This window comes from Manis javanica, chromosome 6 (genome assembly GCF_040802235.1).
Source record: "Manis javanica isolate MJ-LG chromosome 6, MJ_LKY, whole genome shotgun sequence".
NCBI lineage: Eukaryota > Metazoa > Chordata > Mammalia > Pholidota > Manidae > Manis > Manis javanica.
In genome coordinates, this window is record NC_133161.1 from 105920856 (window position 1) to 105936026 (window position 15171).

A 15171-nucleotide genomic window follows, 5' to 3' on the forward strand; every position below is an offset into this window, starting at 1 on the left:
GACAGATGGATGGATGGGTGGATGGGTAACTGAATGAAGGAATTACTATACGACCTCTAGTTTTATATTTTAAGACTTCAGCAAGTCATTAGATCATCTTGCCCATGATACTCTTATAAAAAAATTGAAAAAAACTGAAAAACTGGATAAACAAGAACAAGTAATGAGAATTAGAGTGTAGTTGAGTGACTCTACACAAAGATTGCTCATTCAAGTAACCCTGTTTCCAAACTCAGGCCAGCCCCCTGAACACCACAAACTGAATGAAAGAAAACCAGAAAAGATTATGTTAAAAGGGCATCAAGCAATGTCTAGTGGGTGATGAGAAGACAGTGTGTTAGGGAGTGAAACTCCAGCAAGAATCTCTGGCCTTTGGCCCAGTCCTGAAATCTCCATGAGCTCTGGTGCCACAGATACACACAGGCTGCTCCAGAGACAGCAGAGAGTGGAGATGGCTCAATCTGGCTGCCTCACTGATAGTCATCAGTCGTCCCCCTTCGGCTTCACACCATATAAAGCTCTCCCAAGGGATGCAGTTTAGGAACATAGAGATTTCAGTTAGGGCCTCTTACACCTGCCATGCCACATGAATTGTAATGGCCTGCAGTTGTCGGAGACCCTAATTTCAGTAACAAGATGTTTGTTGCAAATATGAGGTTATTTCTTCTACGCCAGGGAAATTAAAATGGGGTTGACAGACTGCTCACTCAACCTCCATCTCTCTCAGAGTCCGTAAATACATATGCGTGTGCATGTAAAACACATGTATGTAAACTATCATTTGTTCACTCATCGAAATTACTGAGTACAGATGGGTCTGTCACAGACCACAGGAGGCGTTTCAGACTCAAATCAAATGGCCCGATTGCATTATCTTTTCCATCAGGGCTCTGAATTTTACAGTTAAATGGTGAATGCTTTATAATCTCTCTCAATGTCTTGTACAGCATTACGTTTTGCAATGTTTCTTAAATATGTTTTGATATTTCTGTAAATGTGAATTCACACTGGTAAACCAACTCACTAAAGAATACTATTTGTATTGCTATGAAAATTTCTCCTCAGTGTGACAAATATATTTTTGTTCATTAACTAAAAAGCCTCAAATAGAATCTTTTGTCATAAAATAACCACATACTGGCTGAGCCCTGCCAGGGGACAGGTATTGTGCCTGACGCCAGCGGCATAAAGGCACAGCCCTGACTGTAAGGAGCTTGAGCGCCCATCTAGCCCCATGTTTCAGGACTCATGTGAGAACCATGTGTCTCCTTGCTGTTAAAATCACGAGCAGCACGGGACTGAGGCCAGAGCCCCGGGGTGCCCCACTTGAGACAGCCACAAATCACATGGTTCATAATGCATCTCAGAGGTTACAGGGCATTATCAGCAAAATGACCATTCTGTACTTCCCAGAACCCGCCAGGTTTCTCTTCGGCCTGAATGTGGCCACAGCTCTGCCTCCCTCTTGTCTTTCATTCCTCTTGGGGCCTTTGCACAGAGGCCCTGCCCTCATTTCCAGGCCCTGGCAGCCTGAGTGTCCCTGGAATCAGGGCCCGTGTGCACCAAATGCGGAGCTGATCTGAGGGCAGCAGGTGGCAGTGTTGGACGCATCCTCACCTGGCCTCTCACACTTTGCTTCTGCCATAGTGGTCGGAGGATGTGTGCATGGCCCACCTCACCCAGCGGGATGAGTACCAGGCAACAACTTAAGGGCAGCTGAAAGAGCACCTCTACCAAGAAATCATCCACTACTTCGACAAAGGCAAGGTAAAAAGGTGGCATGTCCCGCGCCTCCTCTCGTGGGCTTCCCTGCAGCATCACAAACACATTTTTAACACATGATGTCTGTGGCACCAGAAACGTGTTACAAATTGTGTCCTGGAAGGTTTTATGCATGGTCTACCAGTTGGCCCTGCTAAGTAGCACTCTGATCAAAAAGAAGTCAGTCGCCTTTTTATAGATGCTCTGCCGAAACTAAGGACTAAAAATGCACCAGTATTTTTATGGTCTTTGCCAGAGACAACCAAGTCTGGGGCACTGTTGGAGGCATTTCTGGGCACTGAGAGCTAATGATTTCCTTTGATGGTTTGCATTTTTCTGTTGTTGCTGAAAAAGTAACCCAATGGTAAGACCAGTATTGCTCCATCTTGGCAGCTGCTAGGTTCATTGGCTCAAGCAAAATTATTCATTCCATTGACATCTGATGAAAGGAAACCTGCCACTGTTTTAACCAGCTGGTAATGGATCTCATCCATGTAGTTCATGTGATTCAGATAAGCGGTAACTGTTAACAAAAGAGAGAGGGTGATACTTGAGCTTCAGAAGTTCTTAAAATCTACCACCGCAGTGATTTCAGATCTCCTGTGGCTTAATCAGGATTCTCAACTCATCTCTGTAGCTGCTTTTTTTTCATTTTGAGAGAAGTATTCTAGGGGATTTTGTGAAGGTGCTGCTAGTTGCCTATGGCTGCTGTGATCAAGTACCAGAGCTGGGTGGCTTTCAGCAACAGAAAGGGGTTCCCTCTCACCTCCCGAGGCCATGAGCCTGAAATGAGCACGTGTCAGGGCCCCACTCTGTGAGGGCATGACTGAGGGGAGGCTGTCCTGTGCCTGTCCCGTAGTTGCTGGTGTGGCCGGCAATCCTCGGCACCTCTGGCTTGCAGACGCATCACCCCAGTCCGCCGCCATCCATGGTGCTCTCCCTGTGTGTGTCTCTGTGTCCAGATTTCCCTCTTTTGTGAACACCAGTGCTTGGATTTAGGGACCACTCAATCCTGTATGACCTCTATTAACTTGATTACATCCAAAGACCCTATTTCCCAATGTCACATTTGTAGATACCAGGGGTTAGGAGTTGAACACATCTTTGAGGGGACACAGCACTACCCAAAATACCACCTATATCCAAAAAGGATGATGTCTGTCTTTTTGTGGCTGGGGACACAAACCCAGGTGAAAAGGTCATGTATGTTTCATTCATTCCCTACTCAAAACATTCACAATAGCAATGTGGGTTCACCGAGGGCCGTTTGGATGGATGGAATGATCAGAAATACCCTGTGGATTACACCAGGTCCTGTAGTGAAGCAGAATATATTTCTCCACCAAAATGAGATGCTTTCACCACTAAGGCCAATTACTAAAATGTTATTAGCTTATCCATGGCAATCCTGTTCCTCAGCAAACTGCTTGGAAATAGGGCTGATTGAACCATTCCATCTGATGATAATAACTTCTGGTCTTACTGGTTCTAGAGAAGGGTGGCCAGGGGCTGTGGAGTGGGTGGAACAGGAGGGGGAACCCCCGGAAGCCCAGGGTCCTCAGGGCCAATGGGACGTGTGCCTTTGCTGATGCCGTTCTGGGCTCCCCGCACATCCTGGGACCCCGAGCCCTGTCCAGCCACATCTCACCCTCTGCCCCCTCGCTCTCTGTGTTCCCACCAAACCACCCCCTTTGGGTCCTCAAACACAGCAGCCCTTCCTGCCTCTGCCAGGCACCTTCCGCTGCCCCTGTCCTTGGCTTGTTCCTCCCCATCTCAGCTGAAATGTTCCTCTTCTCCGATCTGCACCCCCACCCCCACCCACCTGGCTCCATGTCCTCTTCTTTTCCTTGGTAACTCTTAACCTCAATTTGCAAACAATAGATTTGCATGTATATTTCCTTAACAAGTCCCTGTAGGTAGAGGCCATGCAGGTTTATTCCACACTGTCTAATTCTCAGGGCAGTGCCTGGCCTATAACACAGAGGGCACTTGGCTGACCAAGGAAATCAGCAAAAGAATGGCCAGCCCACAAGTGACTGAATTCGCAGCATTTAAGAGCCACTCCTGATACATGGGAAATGCTCACTGAGAGCAGAACAATTGGCCTTCAATAAATAATACATTGAAGAACAAAGACCCCGCCTTTTTTAAGCAAAGGTATCCCCGTCTTGGGGGGGATGTTCGTTTAGAGCAGTGGACCACAGCTGGGAGCCCTGGAGGCAGTTTAGGTTGTCATAACCAGAGGAGGGGACGCTGCTGGCATGTAGGGGTTGAGGCCAAGATGCTGCTCAGTATCCGACATGACAGACAGTCCCCGGCACCAAGAAGTGCCCTGCCCAGAAGGCCGGTGGTACCCGGACTGAGCAGTCCTGGTTTTGAAAAACCTAATTCTGGTGATAGAGTATTACAGGCAAAAAGAGAAATATGCTGAAGGAGCGTCCTCACGAGTCCCTGTTTGGCGAAGACACGGAGATGATTGTGGCAAAGCCATCAGTTCACAGAGATGATTGTGGCAAACACACGGAGATGATCGTGGCGAAGCCATCAGTGCACGGAGATGATCGTGGCAAAGCCATCAGTTCACAGAGATGATTGTGGCAAACACATGGAGATGATTGTGGCAAAGCCATCAGTTCACAGAGATGATTGTGGTGAAGCCGTCAGTCAGCTGCCTGGGGTCAGAAGAGCATGCTAGGTAATTCAGTTTCTGAGGATGTCTTCACAGCAGCTGTGAGAGCCAGATTGGCAAACCAGGTGGAAAGGCCATTTCTGAGTACCTGTAACTTTTCTACAAGAAAATTAAAAAGAAACCAAGTCCTCTCATCTGTCTCAAGCTACAGTGAGAGTGAGTACAGGCGAGGGAGAAGAGGCCATCAAATGAAATTTGAAGTATCTAAGTAATTTGCTCTGAGGCAGAAAAGAAAATCATTTTAACACCAACCAGCATTGAATATCCTGGAAAAAAAATTATTATTTATCTTTGGTATCAGGCAGGATGGGCTGGAATATGCTTGAGTTTTGATCACTCGAATCTCAGTGGTTGTACGCAAGCGGAGTTTGTCTTTCACTCATGCCATGTGTCCATCCTCCTCTCCCAGAACCCAGGGGGAGCAGAGCTGCCACCACACAACAGTGCAGCCAGGGGGACGATGAGTTGCCAGCCCAGCCCTTACATGCTGTGCCCAGAAATGTCATGTGCATTTCTGCTCCCATCTTTGGCTACAGCCAAATCACGCGGCCACAACGAACCTCTGTGGTGGGGACAGCGCTTGCCTCTCTGTCAGGGCATTTAATCAGATGGGCAAGTCCGGGGTCAAATCAAGGGCTCTCAAGCCCATGGAAGTCACCTGAGTACATATGTTCTGAGAAAGATAATATTCACGCTCCTCTCCCAGACAGTGCAGCTCCCCACGGCTGCCCAGGGCAGACGGGAGACAGAGCTATCTCAGTGTGGGCTTGGCCCTGCATTCTCATAGCTGACTCTCTTTCTTGCTTGGGGACGGCATGGACAGGCAGGCCCGTGTGGCATGAGAACACAGGCTCCTGTCCCATCTGCCTGGGATGCTGGAAATCTCACCAGGCAGTGGAGGGGAGAGGTCACAGCAGAAGATCAAAGTTTGGCACTTTGTGCCAGATTCTGAGTCACTTTCATGTAGGAAGTAAGACTGAGACCGGGCTGTTGCTGCCGTGTGGGTGTGTGCAGTGATCTGAGAAATAACGTCTTTGTACCTTTTCTGAAAGCTGAGGAGTGAGACGAGTGACTGAGGTCACTGAAACTTGATTTGGGCTCCTTACTCCAGATCCTCTTCCCTTCTGTTTTTACCTCCCGTGTGAGCATCGCCCCAAAAGCCACCTGTCAGGTTTTCTCGTGGCAGACGAGCATCCTTTCCCGAAGAGGCTCTGAATTGACTGTCTTACTGTATTGCACTGAGGCTTAAACATTTTCAATTAAGCCCTTACTCCGAGTATGTCACTGGAAATTACCAGGCTTCTCTATGGAGGGTGAGCGTGCAATAGAAACCGCGCTATTAGGAAAACTTCAAATGAGGAAGTTGGTACTAACCAGCATTAAACCACCTCTAGAACCCGGGAACAGCCTGACAGCATTGACAGGGGTTCATAACTGATAGCTCTGTGACTACTGTCAACTGGAATGCTGTTTCCTTTCTCCCTAAAATAACCTTGTCTTGACAAAGTTTGCACTTTGCCTTGTGCCCAAGTCAAAAAATGAGGCATCTTGCATCATCTTGTGAACTAAAAATAGGGACTTGGGGGCCAGTTTCTGCTTTTGGTGAAATGGTTGGATTTCATTTCTAAGTATTTGGGGTGGAACTTTCTCATCTGATGAGTTTCCCTGTAAAGACCCAGGTGCTGTTAAGTAAGAGGAATTGCGGGTACCAGCAAAATAACACCCTCTTCTTGGTTTATTCTCAGCTTTTCCAAAATTTTTGAAAATCCTGGTATTTGCCAGACTGTCTTCAATTAGCAAGTATTTGGCCTGAGTGTCCAAAGAGATATATGTTAATTATGATTTGCTCTTACAGAAAAGAATAATTTATTATCAAAGCATGAGGAAATTAATTGATCAAGTTGTCATCCACACTTTGTCCCCGCTCTCTGCAGGATCCTTCACAAGAGTTTCCACTGACATGCCTACCGTGTGCCAGGCTCCATCTGCACCCAGGAAAACAACACAGGGGTGGGGGAGACAGAAGCCTGCCTTTGGGAATGCAGGTCTCCCACTAGGCTCACATGTAAGTAGACGAATCACAAATCCCTGCCCTGGTCTGTCTCAGTGGTGCATGCAGGGTCTACCTACTTAACAGATACAGAACTGGTTACTTCTGGGGAGAAAGGGAGGTCTTCATGGAGGAGGTGACATTGAAACTGGTTCCTGAAAAATAAGATAAGGTTAGCCAGCCCCAAGGAATAGCTGGGAGGGGCCAGGATTCCAAAGAGGAGGAATAGCACAGGTAGCGCCATCTCACTTTTCTGGGGAAGTTGGGGAGTCTGTCCGTGGTGGGGGGCTGGAGGTTGCAGTCCTGAAAGATCCAGATCTGGACAACTTGGGAGTCAGTGTGCCCATGGTTTTGTATATCTTGAAGAGATGATTCACTCCATGGGTACAATGACTTCATTTTCCTCTTTCCAGAGGGCACTTCTAGCTGTGTGGTGGCGGAAAACCTGGGTATGTGTGGGGAGTGGGCCCAGAGACCCCACAGGAGCTGGGGCAGTTGTCCAGGCCCAAGACAGTGGGGCCCTGGGCAAGGCGGTGGCAGCAGCGCCGAGGAAGGGAGGGAGGTGATGTGTCTCCAAGACCCAGAGTCAGCTGATCACAGCGTCCCTTAAATGGGTCAATGTCAGAAGAGTGAATGCTGTGTGTGGGGTGGGGGCACTCAGCATAGCTCGGCACTGGGAGCAGAGCGAGGGCAGCGCCCTCACGTGGCTGCAAAGCTGCCAGAGCAGCGCAGAGAAGCTTTCCGATAAATCCAGTGAGATTTTACTTCCTACAAGGGGGTTCTGAATGATTAGGCGCCATTCCTGCCAGGTGTTAATTCTTTTTAAAAGTAATTGACTTTCCATCAAGCAGTTACCCAGGCTGTGAGACTCAGCTTTGACCTCTACACGCTCATCCACGGGTCTGCATCTGTGCCTATATATTCTGTGCTGCTCCTCTCCTAGGGGTGGGCTCTCCCCACTTCTATCCCTGTGGGCCCTGGAACCCCTCTTCATTCCGGGACACCATGCAGTCCATCCTCCCTCTCCCACAGCGGCAGTGTTTTGCTCCCTGTCAGCTGATACACATTCACCTACAACCATGCCAATATTTCTCCCATCTTCACAAAGTTAGCTCTTGCTCTGAATCCTCTCTGCAGCTACTGCCTTCCTCCACAGTACCCTGGTGTGAACTCCCAGCTCCTGTTTCTCCTCCCTGCCCCGTGCTCTCCGGAGCCTGCTCTCATCATAGGCGACCAAAAATCACCTGCGGAGTGAAGGAGTGAGCGACGACATGGGTCCCATCTCCTTTACAGCCTGGCCTGGGCTTGTCGTGGTCCTGCAGAAGCACCCGTGTCCTGGCCTGAAGAAAAAATGCAAAGTCTCTGTTTTGGAAAATTTTTTCTTTCCTCGTGTTCTCTTCCAGAGCATGATGAACAGAGCACACAGTTTTCTGTCTTGACAAAGAATGGCTGGCTGTGGGGAACAGAAGCCAAATTGGTGGACATGACTTTGATGGGCAGTGAGTCCTTGCGTGCTGGACTGCCTCTGAGGCCCCATTTCTTTCGGCCTTTCTGTGAAGACCTCTAAGCCTGGCCACCATTGTCCTTTGCTCCCTGTGGACGAGGAGTCCCATCTGACCACCTTTCTCAGGCAACTATCTCGGTCTTGTGCACAATCCAGGAGAGGAGGGCATTGCTCCCACGAGACAGGGCAGCTTTGAGCTGCAGACCCCAGAGAGAATGCACCCACCGGGTCTGGGGAGGGAGGCCTGACTCTCTCAGAAATGGCTTTAGAATAATGTTCATCCTTTGATTGGATCATTGGCAGCCAGCTGAACACACTGGGAGGCTGAGGATGGGATGTGGCTCAAGGACAGGTAGGGTCCTAGAGAGTGTGCAGGGACCTCCACTCTGTAGGGAGAGGGTGCAGGCAACACTGAGGGTAGCTGGGGCCTCTTGCAGCTGGGCCACAGTTCTGGAGTCACCATGTCCTCCTCATGACACACATCTTTCCTGGGACTCCAGCCCCTTATCCTGAAGAGACTTGAGAGAGGCTTGCTCACCGCACTCCCGGCTGAAACTCTGATGGTTCGGAGCCTAACGCTAGTCCTGGGCCAGCCTGGGCCAGCTCTGGTGCAGAGGGACCTCAGCCAGTGCCTGGCTTCTTCCACACCATTCAAGCATCAGGGACCTGTGTGGGGCACTGGAAATTCAGAGAATTGTTGCCTATGACTCTTTTCCCAACAACTGCCCAGGAAAACAGATAAATTTCAGAATGGCTGAAATTCAGGCATCCTGTAAAATGTCGTCACTGGTGAGTTGCCTATAGCTAGAAGCAAATTAAACCAGAGGGGTCTACTGATATCCTGGTGAGTCATCACCAGCTAGAATTCTTAGCAAGGATGGCTGTCCTGGCTGGCATCTTCTCTTTCATTTGCCACTGCTCTCATCCTGGGAGATCAATGTTGTCACCCTGTCAAACAGCTCAGTCATCAACCTTATAGTTCTCTGTAGGAAATCAATAGCTGGTATGTTCTCTGCAGCCACAGTCTTGGAACTAAGGAAGGAGTTTCAGCAGAAAAAAAAGTTTTCTATTTATGAAATGAAGATGTGGAACTTCCCTAGACCGGGAGGTTCACATGCTGGGGAAAAGATTATTGTCGCAAGAGAGTGTAGCTGAGATCATCTGATGAAAAGAGCTGGCTGGAGGAATGTGCTCTGTGCTGCGAGTGAATTCATGGTACCAAGAAGGCTATAAACTGGATTAGGGATTTCAAGTAGGAAAATAAAGTTGTGCATTGACTTGATGCTTTTTCATTTAGGGCTGTGGTAAACCTTGTAAGCAAGGTTTCACCTTGGAAATATGAATTATTCTGCTCTTTAGAGCCCTATCCAATTAAAAGTAGATGAAAATCTCCTTAATGCAGAATGCTTTAAAATGCTGGGGGAAGTAGGAGGTATGTATTTATAGAAAATCTGATAGAAAACACAACCATGGAACCTCAGGAGGAGTTGGATAAGAAATTTATTCAAGACTTACATGTCTTTTAAAAAAATTACTTTTGATATGTATCTAAAGCATCTCACCTGTCATTTAGGATAAAAACAGATTAAGCTTTTTCTCAGCAATGAATGAGAAGCCCTAACATTTCTAGGCAGATGAAAGCATGCGTATTAGCTCGCAGAAAACTTAAGAAAAATCTGGTGCAAGAGAACCACAGGTGAAAGTAATGTTTCCTCTGAAATGGAAATACTCTGAGGGAACAGTTGGTCACTGGAGCTTTATGAGAAACATTTAAGTAAGTGCAAGAAACCTCCCCTTCCTAGAGATGTGAGGTTGGGCCCTGGCAAACACCTGAGAAAGATCTGCAGCCACAGATTAAGATATTCACAGAACACGAGGTGATTCTGAATGCTTCAGTGGGATTGAGGAGATAGGTGAGGGTCTGGGACAGGATCAGCGTGGGCTGTGGGAAGGGCACTGTGCCCACCTCGCTTCCTGGGCACAGGCCCTATCTTGGAAATCTTTTCCTATTCTGGGCTTATTTAAGTCCACACCCTTGGTTCTGGTTAACAAACATTGTTGAGCAGGCCAGGCTACGGTCCAGAGGTTTTAATTATGCTTAGTCCCTAGGCTTGAGGGACTTACAGCCTCCAAGGAGAAATGACAGAAGAGCGCTCCAGTTTCAGGGCTTTGCTACTACAGGTTAGATGAAGGGGAATCCAGGGTCATTGTGGGAGCAAAGAGAGGAGGGTGGGCAGCACTGAAAAAGGCTTCCTGGAGGAGATGATTCCTCCATAGGGAACAATCTCACATAAAGCACTTAATTTTTCCCAAGGAAAATTTAAGCCTGCTGTATGTAGGTATCAACAAATCATTTATCAGCATTTTTTAAGTCAGTTACCTGATTGGGAAAGCCACAGCAGTTGCCCACATAAAGTGAACGTCTCGTGAGCCTTAGGTTAGAGTTGAAATATATCCTGGTCTTTCTGACAGTAGAAACATTGCTTATTAAATGGGAGTGTTTGGGAAAGGGGCAAAATCAGGCCCGTGGTTCCTTCCTCCATGCCTCTCCTAGCCTCTTGCCACCCTGCAGCTGCTTGTCCCGGCTCCATGGCTGCTTGACAGATGGGCTGCGCGACTGTGACCAGCAGCAGAGGGAGGCCCGGGCCAGCAAACGGCCCTGACCCTTTGCAGAGGCCAGCATGACAGATGAACCAGCCGTTGACCAGTTCAGTCAACTGGCACCCAGACAGGAGACAAACGACATGAGCCTCTAGAAAATATTTGTGTTTTTCCAACATTATTTGCATCATGCTTTCAGAGTAAGCAAGCCTATTTCCAAATTACTGTATTATGAACAGTTGTAACACTGTTTCCCTCTCTGATCACGCGATTCAGATTTGCTTTTCTCTTCCTCTTTTTTCTCTTTTTCCTCACCGATGTGGGAAAAAGCCATTGCTCTGGGCAAGGAACTTGCTGAACAGTATGAAAATGAAATGTTTGATTATGAACAACTCAGTGAATTGCTGGTCGGTCTTTTTACTGAATGCAAGCTAAACTAAACTTATTTTTCTGGAATTTCCTGTTCCATTTTAGTTTTGGGATTCTCTTCAAAGCCTCATCTTGTCCAGGAGGATGGTTTTGATGTAGTTGCTGGTAGATGCTGGCCCACAAGTATTCACTTTTTATCCCCAACTAAGCTTGTGTAACCAAACTCTAAGACTTACTAAAGTCCATGAACGTTTGTATGTGAACATCTTCTGACCCCATGTGTACAGTGCTCTTGACCCTCATGGGTCTCTCAGAGTCTCTCCTCATCTATAAGAAGGGGGTGGCTGGATGGAAGCCCAGACCTTTCTCCTGCTACAGAAGCTCTGCTGGCTTAAAATTACTTTCTTCTCTTCCAAAACCTTTCTTTATGTAGCAAATCACCTTGATAATGCTACGATGTTTATCAGTAACTTAGGGCAGAATTCCACCCTTTTAAATTCTTCTTAAATGTATCCTAGTGTCTGACCGATGTCACTTAAGGAATACTAAAGACCAGCCATTTAATCAGAAGGACAAATATTTCTGTGGCACCTCTTTGGTTACTGGGAGCATGAGTACGTTACAGCCGGCTGCTGAATGTGGCAGTTTGGGTTGGAGCCCCTGCTGTGTGCCAGGCAAGGGGACGTGTGACACAGGCTCGGGTGCTCGCCCCAGCACCCCCTCCCAACCCTACTTCCTTGCCAGAGCGTGGGAGGCCCCATGGAAGGAGCCTGTGGAACAGATGCCTAGATATGCTATTTAAACCTGAAATGCATTTTCTTTCTTCCTTTCAGAGAAAACAGGCTCAATTTTATGAAAACATTGTCAAAGTGCTAAGACCCAAGCCTGACTATTTTGCTGTTGGCTACTACAGAGAAAGGTTCCCCATGTTCCTTCGGGTAAGTTTTGATCCTGTTTAACCTGAGCCGAGGGTGCTTCCCAGGCAGCAATCCCCTGCCCATTCTAGGGAGGGATTTGGACTTAGCAGCCTTGGGTCAAAGCCTGACTCTCTGTTCTCTATAGCTCTGGGTTAGCTTAGGGTGCCAGACAGGGACTGATTATGTTTTCTTTGATTTGCCATCTGATTTTTTCCTAAAGAGAACTCTCCTTCAGAGATTTATGTGTGTCTTAAAAATTGTGATCAAGTATATGTAACACAAACTTTACCAACTTAACCATTTTTAAGTGTCGAGTTCAGTGGTGTTAAATACATTGACACATTGACACCGTACACAACTATTGCCACCATCCGTCTCCAGAACTTCTCATCTTCCCAAACTGGAATTCTGTCCCCAACGCCAATCATCCCTTCTTCCCTTCTGCAGTCCCTGTCAGCCACCATTCTCCCTTCTGTCTCATTGAATCTACATACTCTAGGGACCTCTTATTTATAAGCGGAAGCCTGCAGGGTCTGTCTTTGTGTGTCTGGCTCATTCCTCTTGGCACAGCGTCTTCAAGCTGCATCCATGTTGTAGCCTGTGTCAGAACCGCATGCCTTTTTATGACTGAATAATATTCCTCTGTACAAGTGGACCACATTTTATTTATCCATTCATCCTTCAGTGAACATTAGGATGGTTTCGGCTATTGTGAATAATACCGCTATGAACATACATATTTTTAATTACATGAGAAATCAGAAATGGATTTTTATGGCCACAGTGCTGAAAATTCTATATCTCACTTCATTTGTCTCTTAGACAGGTGTCTACCATTTGACACATGATTGAAAAAGTGCTGTGCTCATCAGCCAAACACCCATTTCCCTCAATACTCACCGGACCAGAGGAGAAACTGTGTAAATAAATGCTGCCTGGGCACAGCCTTTGGGCAGTTAGATCCAGTTAGGGCCTTCTCCTAGCCCCAGAGGGTTGTTCCTTTGGCCCCGGTGTTTCTGACCCCCGGACACCCTAGGATAGGAGACAGCCTTTGTGCTGGCCCCGGAAGGGCTTACTGGGTGAGAACCTGCCATCTCTATTGACGTCAGCAAGTGACCCTCACAGGGCTGGCCTGTTCCTGAGAGGTGACTGCTTGGTTGATCCGCTCGCTCAGGGTCCTGCCTGAGTGACTGGGGCATCTGGCCCTGTCCTGTCACCACTGGTCCATCTCTCCCTGACACTATCACTTTCATTGTGCAGCTGTGGCAGTCAACGTTCAAGACAACAGTTGATCAGAAACACAGATTCTGGAGAAAGTCTTCCTTTACAAAAAGTGAATAGAGGATGTTCTGTTAGAAGCCCTAAATTAGGGAGAATTTTTAATTAACTTTATTTTAAATTTAAAAAACCAAGCCAAAGGGTATAATGAGCTTGGAGTCGAAGTCACTTGATGTTGTTGAAGGCTTTAATGATCAGTTGTGAATCTGTGTGTGTACCCCGTGGGTACGTGTCTCCAAGGAAGATACAGACTGGCCCTAGGTCATGGCTGGCCTGGGCTGTGCTGAGATGTCAGAGTGGACAGTGCCATGACTTAAGGCCTCTGACTACAGCTCTGTCCTGGCATCCTGAGGCGCCAGCGGGGCAGGCATTTTGCATTCTCTGAACCAGTTGAAGCCAGGGATGTGCTGGGAGGGTACACAGGATGTGGACTCCAGGACCCCCCTGGGTCCTCTCCACCATCAAAGGACAGAATGCAAAATATGAGTAAAGGGTTTAACAGGCTTGATTTATGTTGAACTGACTTTCCTGCCACACCTGAATAATTTTGTGGGGCTATAGCAATATATTTATTATGCTTCAGAGATCACCTGTCGGGTCAATCTGACAGTGAGGTCAGCAGTTACAAAAAAGTGGGTGGAAGGTTTAACTCCTTAATGCAGAGCAGAGAGAGCAGCGTCCAAGCGCTCGTCACCTGTCCCTTTGCTTTATTGTCCTTAGACACTGGTCTCTCTCTCTCTTTGGCATTCATATGGATGTTTATGGTTCTTACAGGGAATAAATAACCTTGACTCTATGGACATTTCCTCCTTGTTTTCATGTTTGAAGGGATGACTTCAGAATGCAAAGTAATTGACATGTTTGGAAAATGGTTATTAGTGTTTTCATCTATAACTCACCGGTGTTTTTCTAGTAAAGCCTTTATGTACATTTTTATTATTATGTCTTCTAGTATAAAGCATAATAAATGCATGGGAGTTTCATAGGAGACTGATACATTAAATCTTCCTGAATTTCTGAAATGTTTGGCTTCATATAGCCTAAAAATATGCCCACACTGTGTATTTATATTTCTTCTTAAGACTACATATTACTTTGGTTTCTGTTTGACATTATTTTTTTTAGATAAAGAGGATGTTTTTCTTCCAAAATGGGTACTTTTAGACATACCTAAGCACAAAGTGTAAAAAATACTCAATTCTTAAACTGTTCCTTCCTTAGTGATTTACAGGAACTGAGAATAAGTTGGGAAGTAGAGAAGGTGATAAATTGAGTACCATAGGATCCCTCTTTATCTTTTGAGAATTCATTAATTAGACCAAGTTTAATGTGACTTGGAGCTGAATCTCTAGGAGATGAAAGTAAAAATATGCAGTGAAATGCTGTTTCCTCTGTCTCTCCTCTCTGGCATCTGCCCAGGCTCATGACAGATGACAGGGCGGCACCTCACCCGTGACCAGCAAGCCTGGAGCCTTATGCCTAGTGTCCCTGATTACAACGATAGATATGTCCGTGCAGCCAAGCCCCAGGAGGGGAAGCGTCAGCTCCCAGCATCCTCTTTTTCAGGTCCTGTGGCTTCTGTTCATTGTCATTTCCTTATTACAGTTTCATGTAGGTTCACACAGCCCTGTGACGGGGCAAAACAGCTGGGGGTGTGGGCAGTAGGCTTCAGGAACCAGCAGTGGTACCCCACCACCCACTGCCATCTCTGTATGACTCAGCTGGCACTCAGAACACACTGGTTAAATCCGTCTCCATGTAATCAGACCTGTTACATCTTAGAATGAGAACTTCCCCGGGGGCAGAGCCAAGATGGCGGCGTGAGAGGAGCAGAGGAGCTCTCCTCCCAAAACCACATAGAATTATGAAAATATAACAAAGACAACTTCGTAAAATAGAGACCAGCAGACACAGGACAACATCCAGACCACATCTACACCTGCGAGAACCCAGTGCCTCGCAAAGGGGGTAAGATACAAGCCCCAGCCCCGCGGGACCCGAG

The 15171-nt window shown here is 47.1% G+C and overlaps 1 protein-coding gene across 15 annotated transcripts in view; it reads left to right on the forward strand.

The window, feature by feature from the left end:
• The window catches only part of LOC108400750 (dedicator of cytokinesis protein 1-like), a 436037-nt gene that overhangs the window by 38095 nt on the left and 382771 nt on the right, over positions 1-15171 (forward strand). For 12 of the 15 annotated variants that reach the window (XR_012132450.1, XR_012132455.1, XR_012132454.1 and 9 more), the window contains 3 exons: positions 1648-1767; positions 6385-6515; positions 11808-11912. The exons of 2 other annotated variants lie outside the window; for them this stretch is intronic. Coding sequence is in view for 2 of the 13 variants with exons in the window: in XM_073239166.1 (XP_073095267.1) it covers positions 1648-1710 (63 nt within the window). In the remaining 11 variants the exon portion in view is untranslated. The remainder of the gene's footprint in view (positions 1-1647; positions 1768-6384; positions 6516-11807; positions 11913-15171) is intronic. One more of the 15 variants, XM_073239167.1, reaches the window with a different exon arrangement.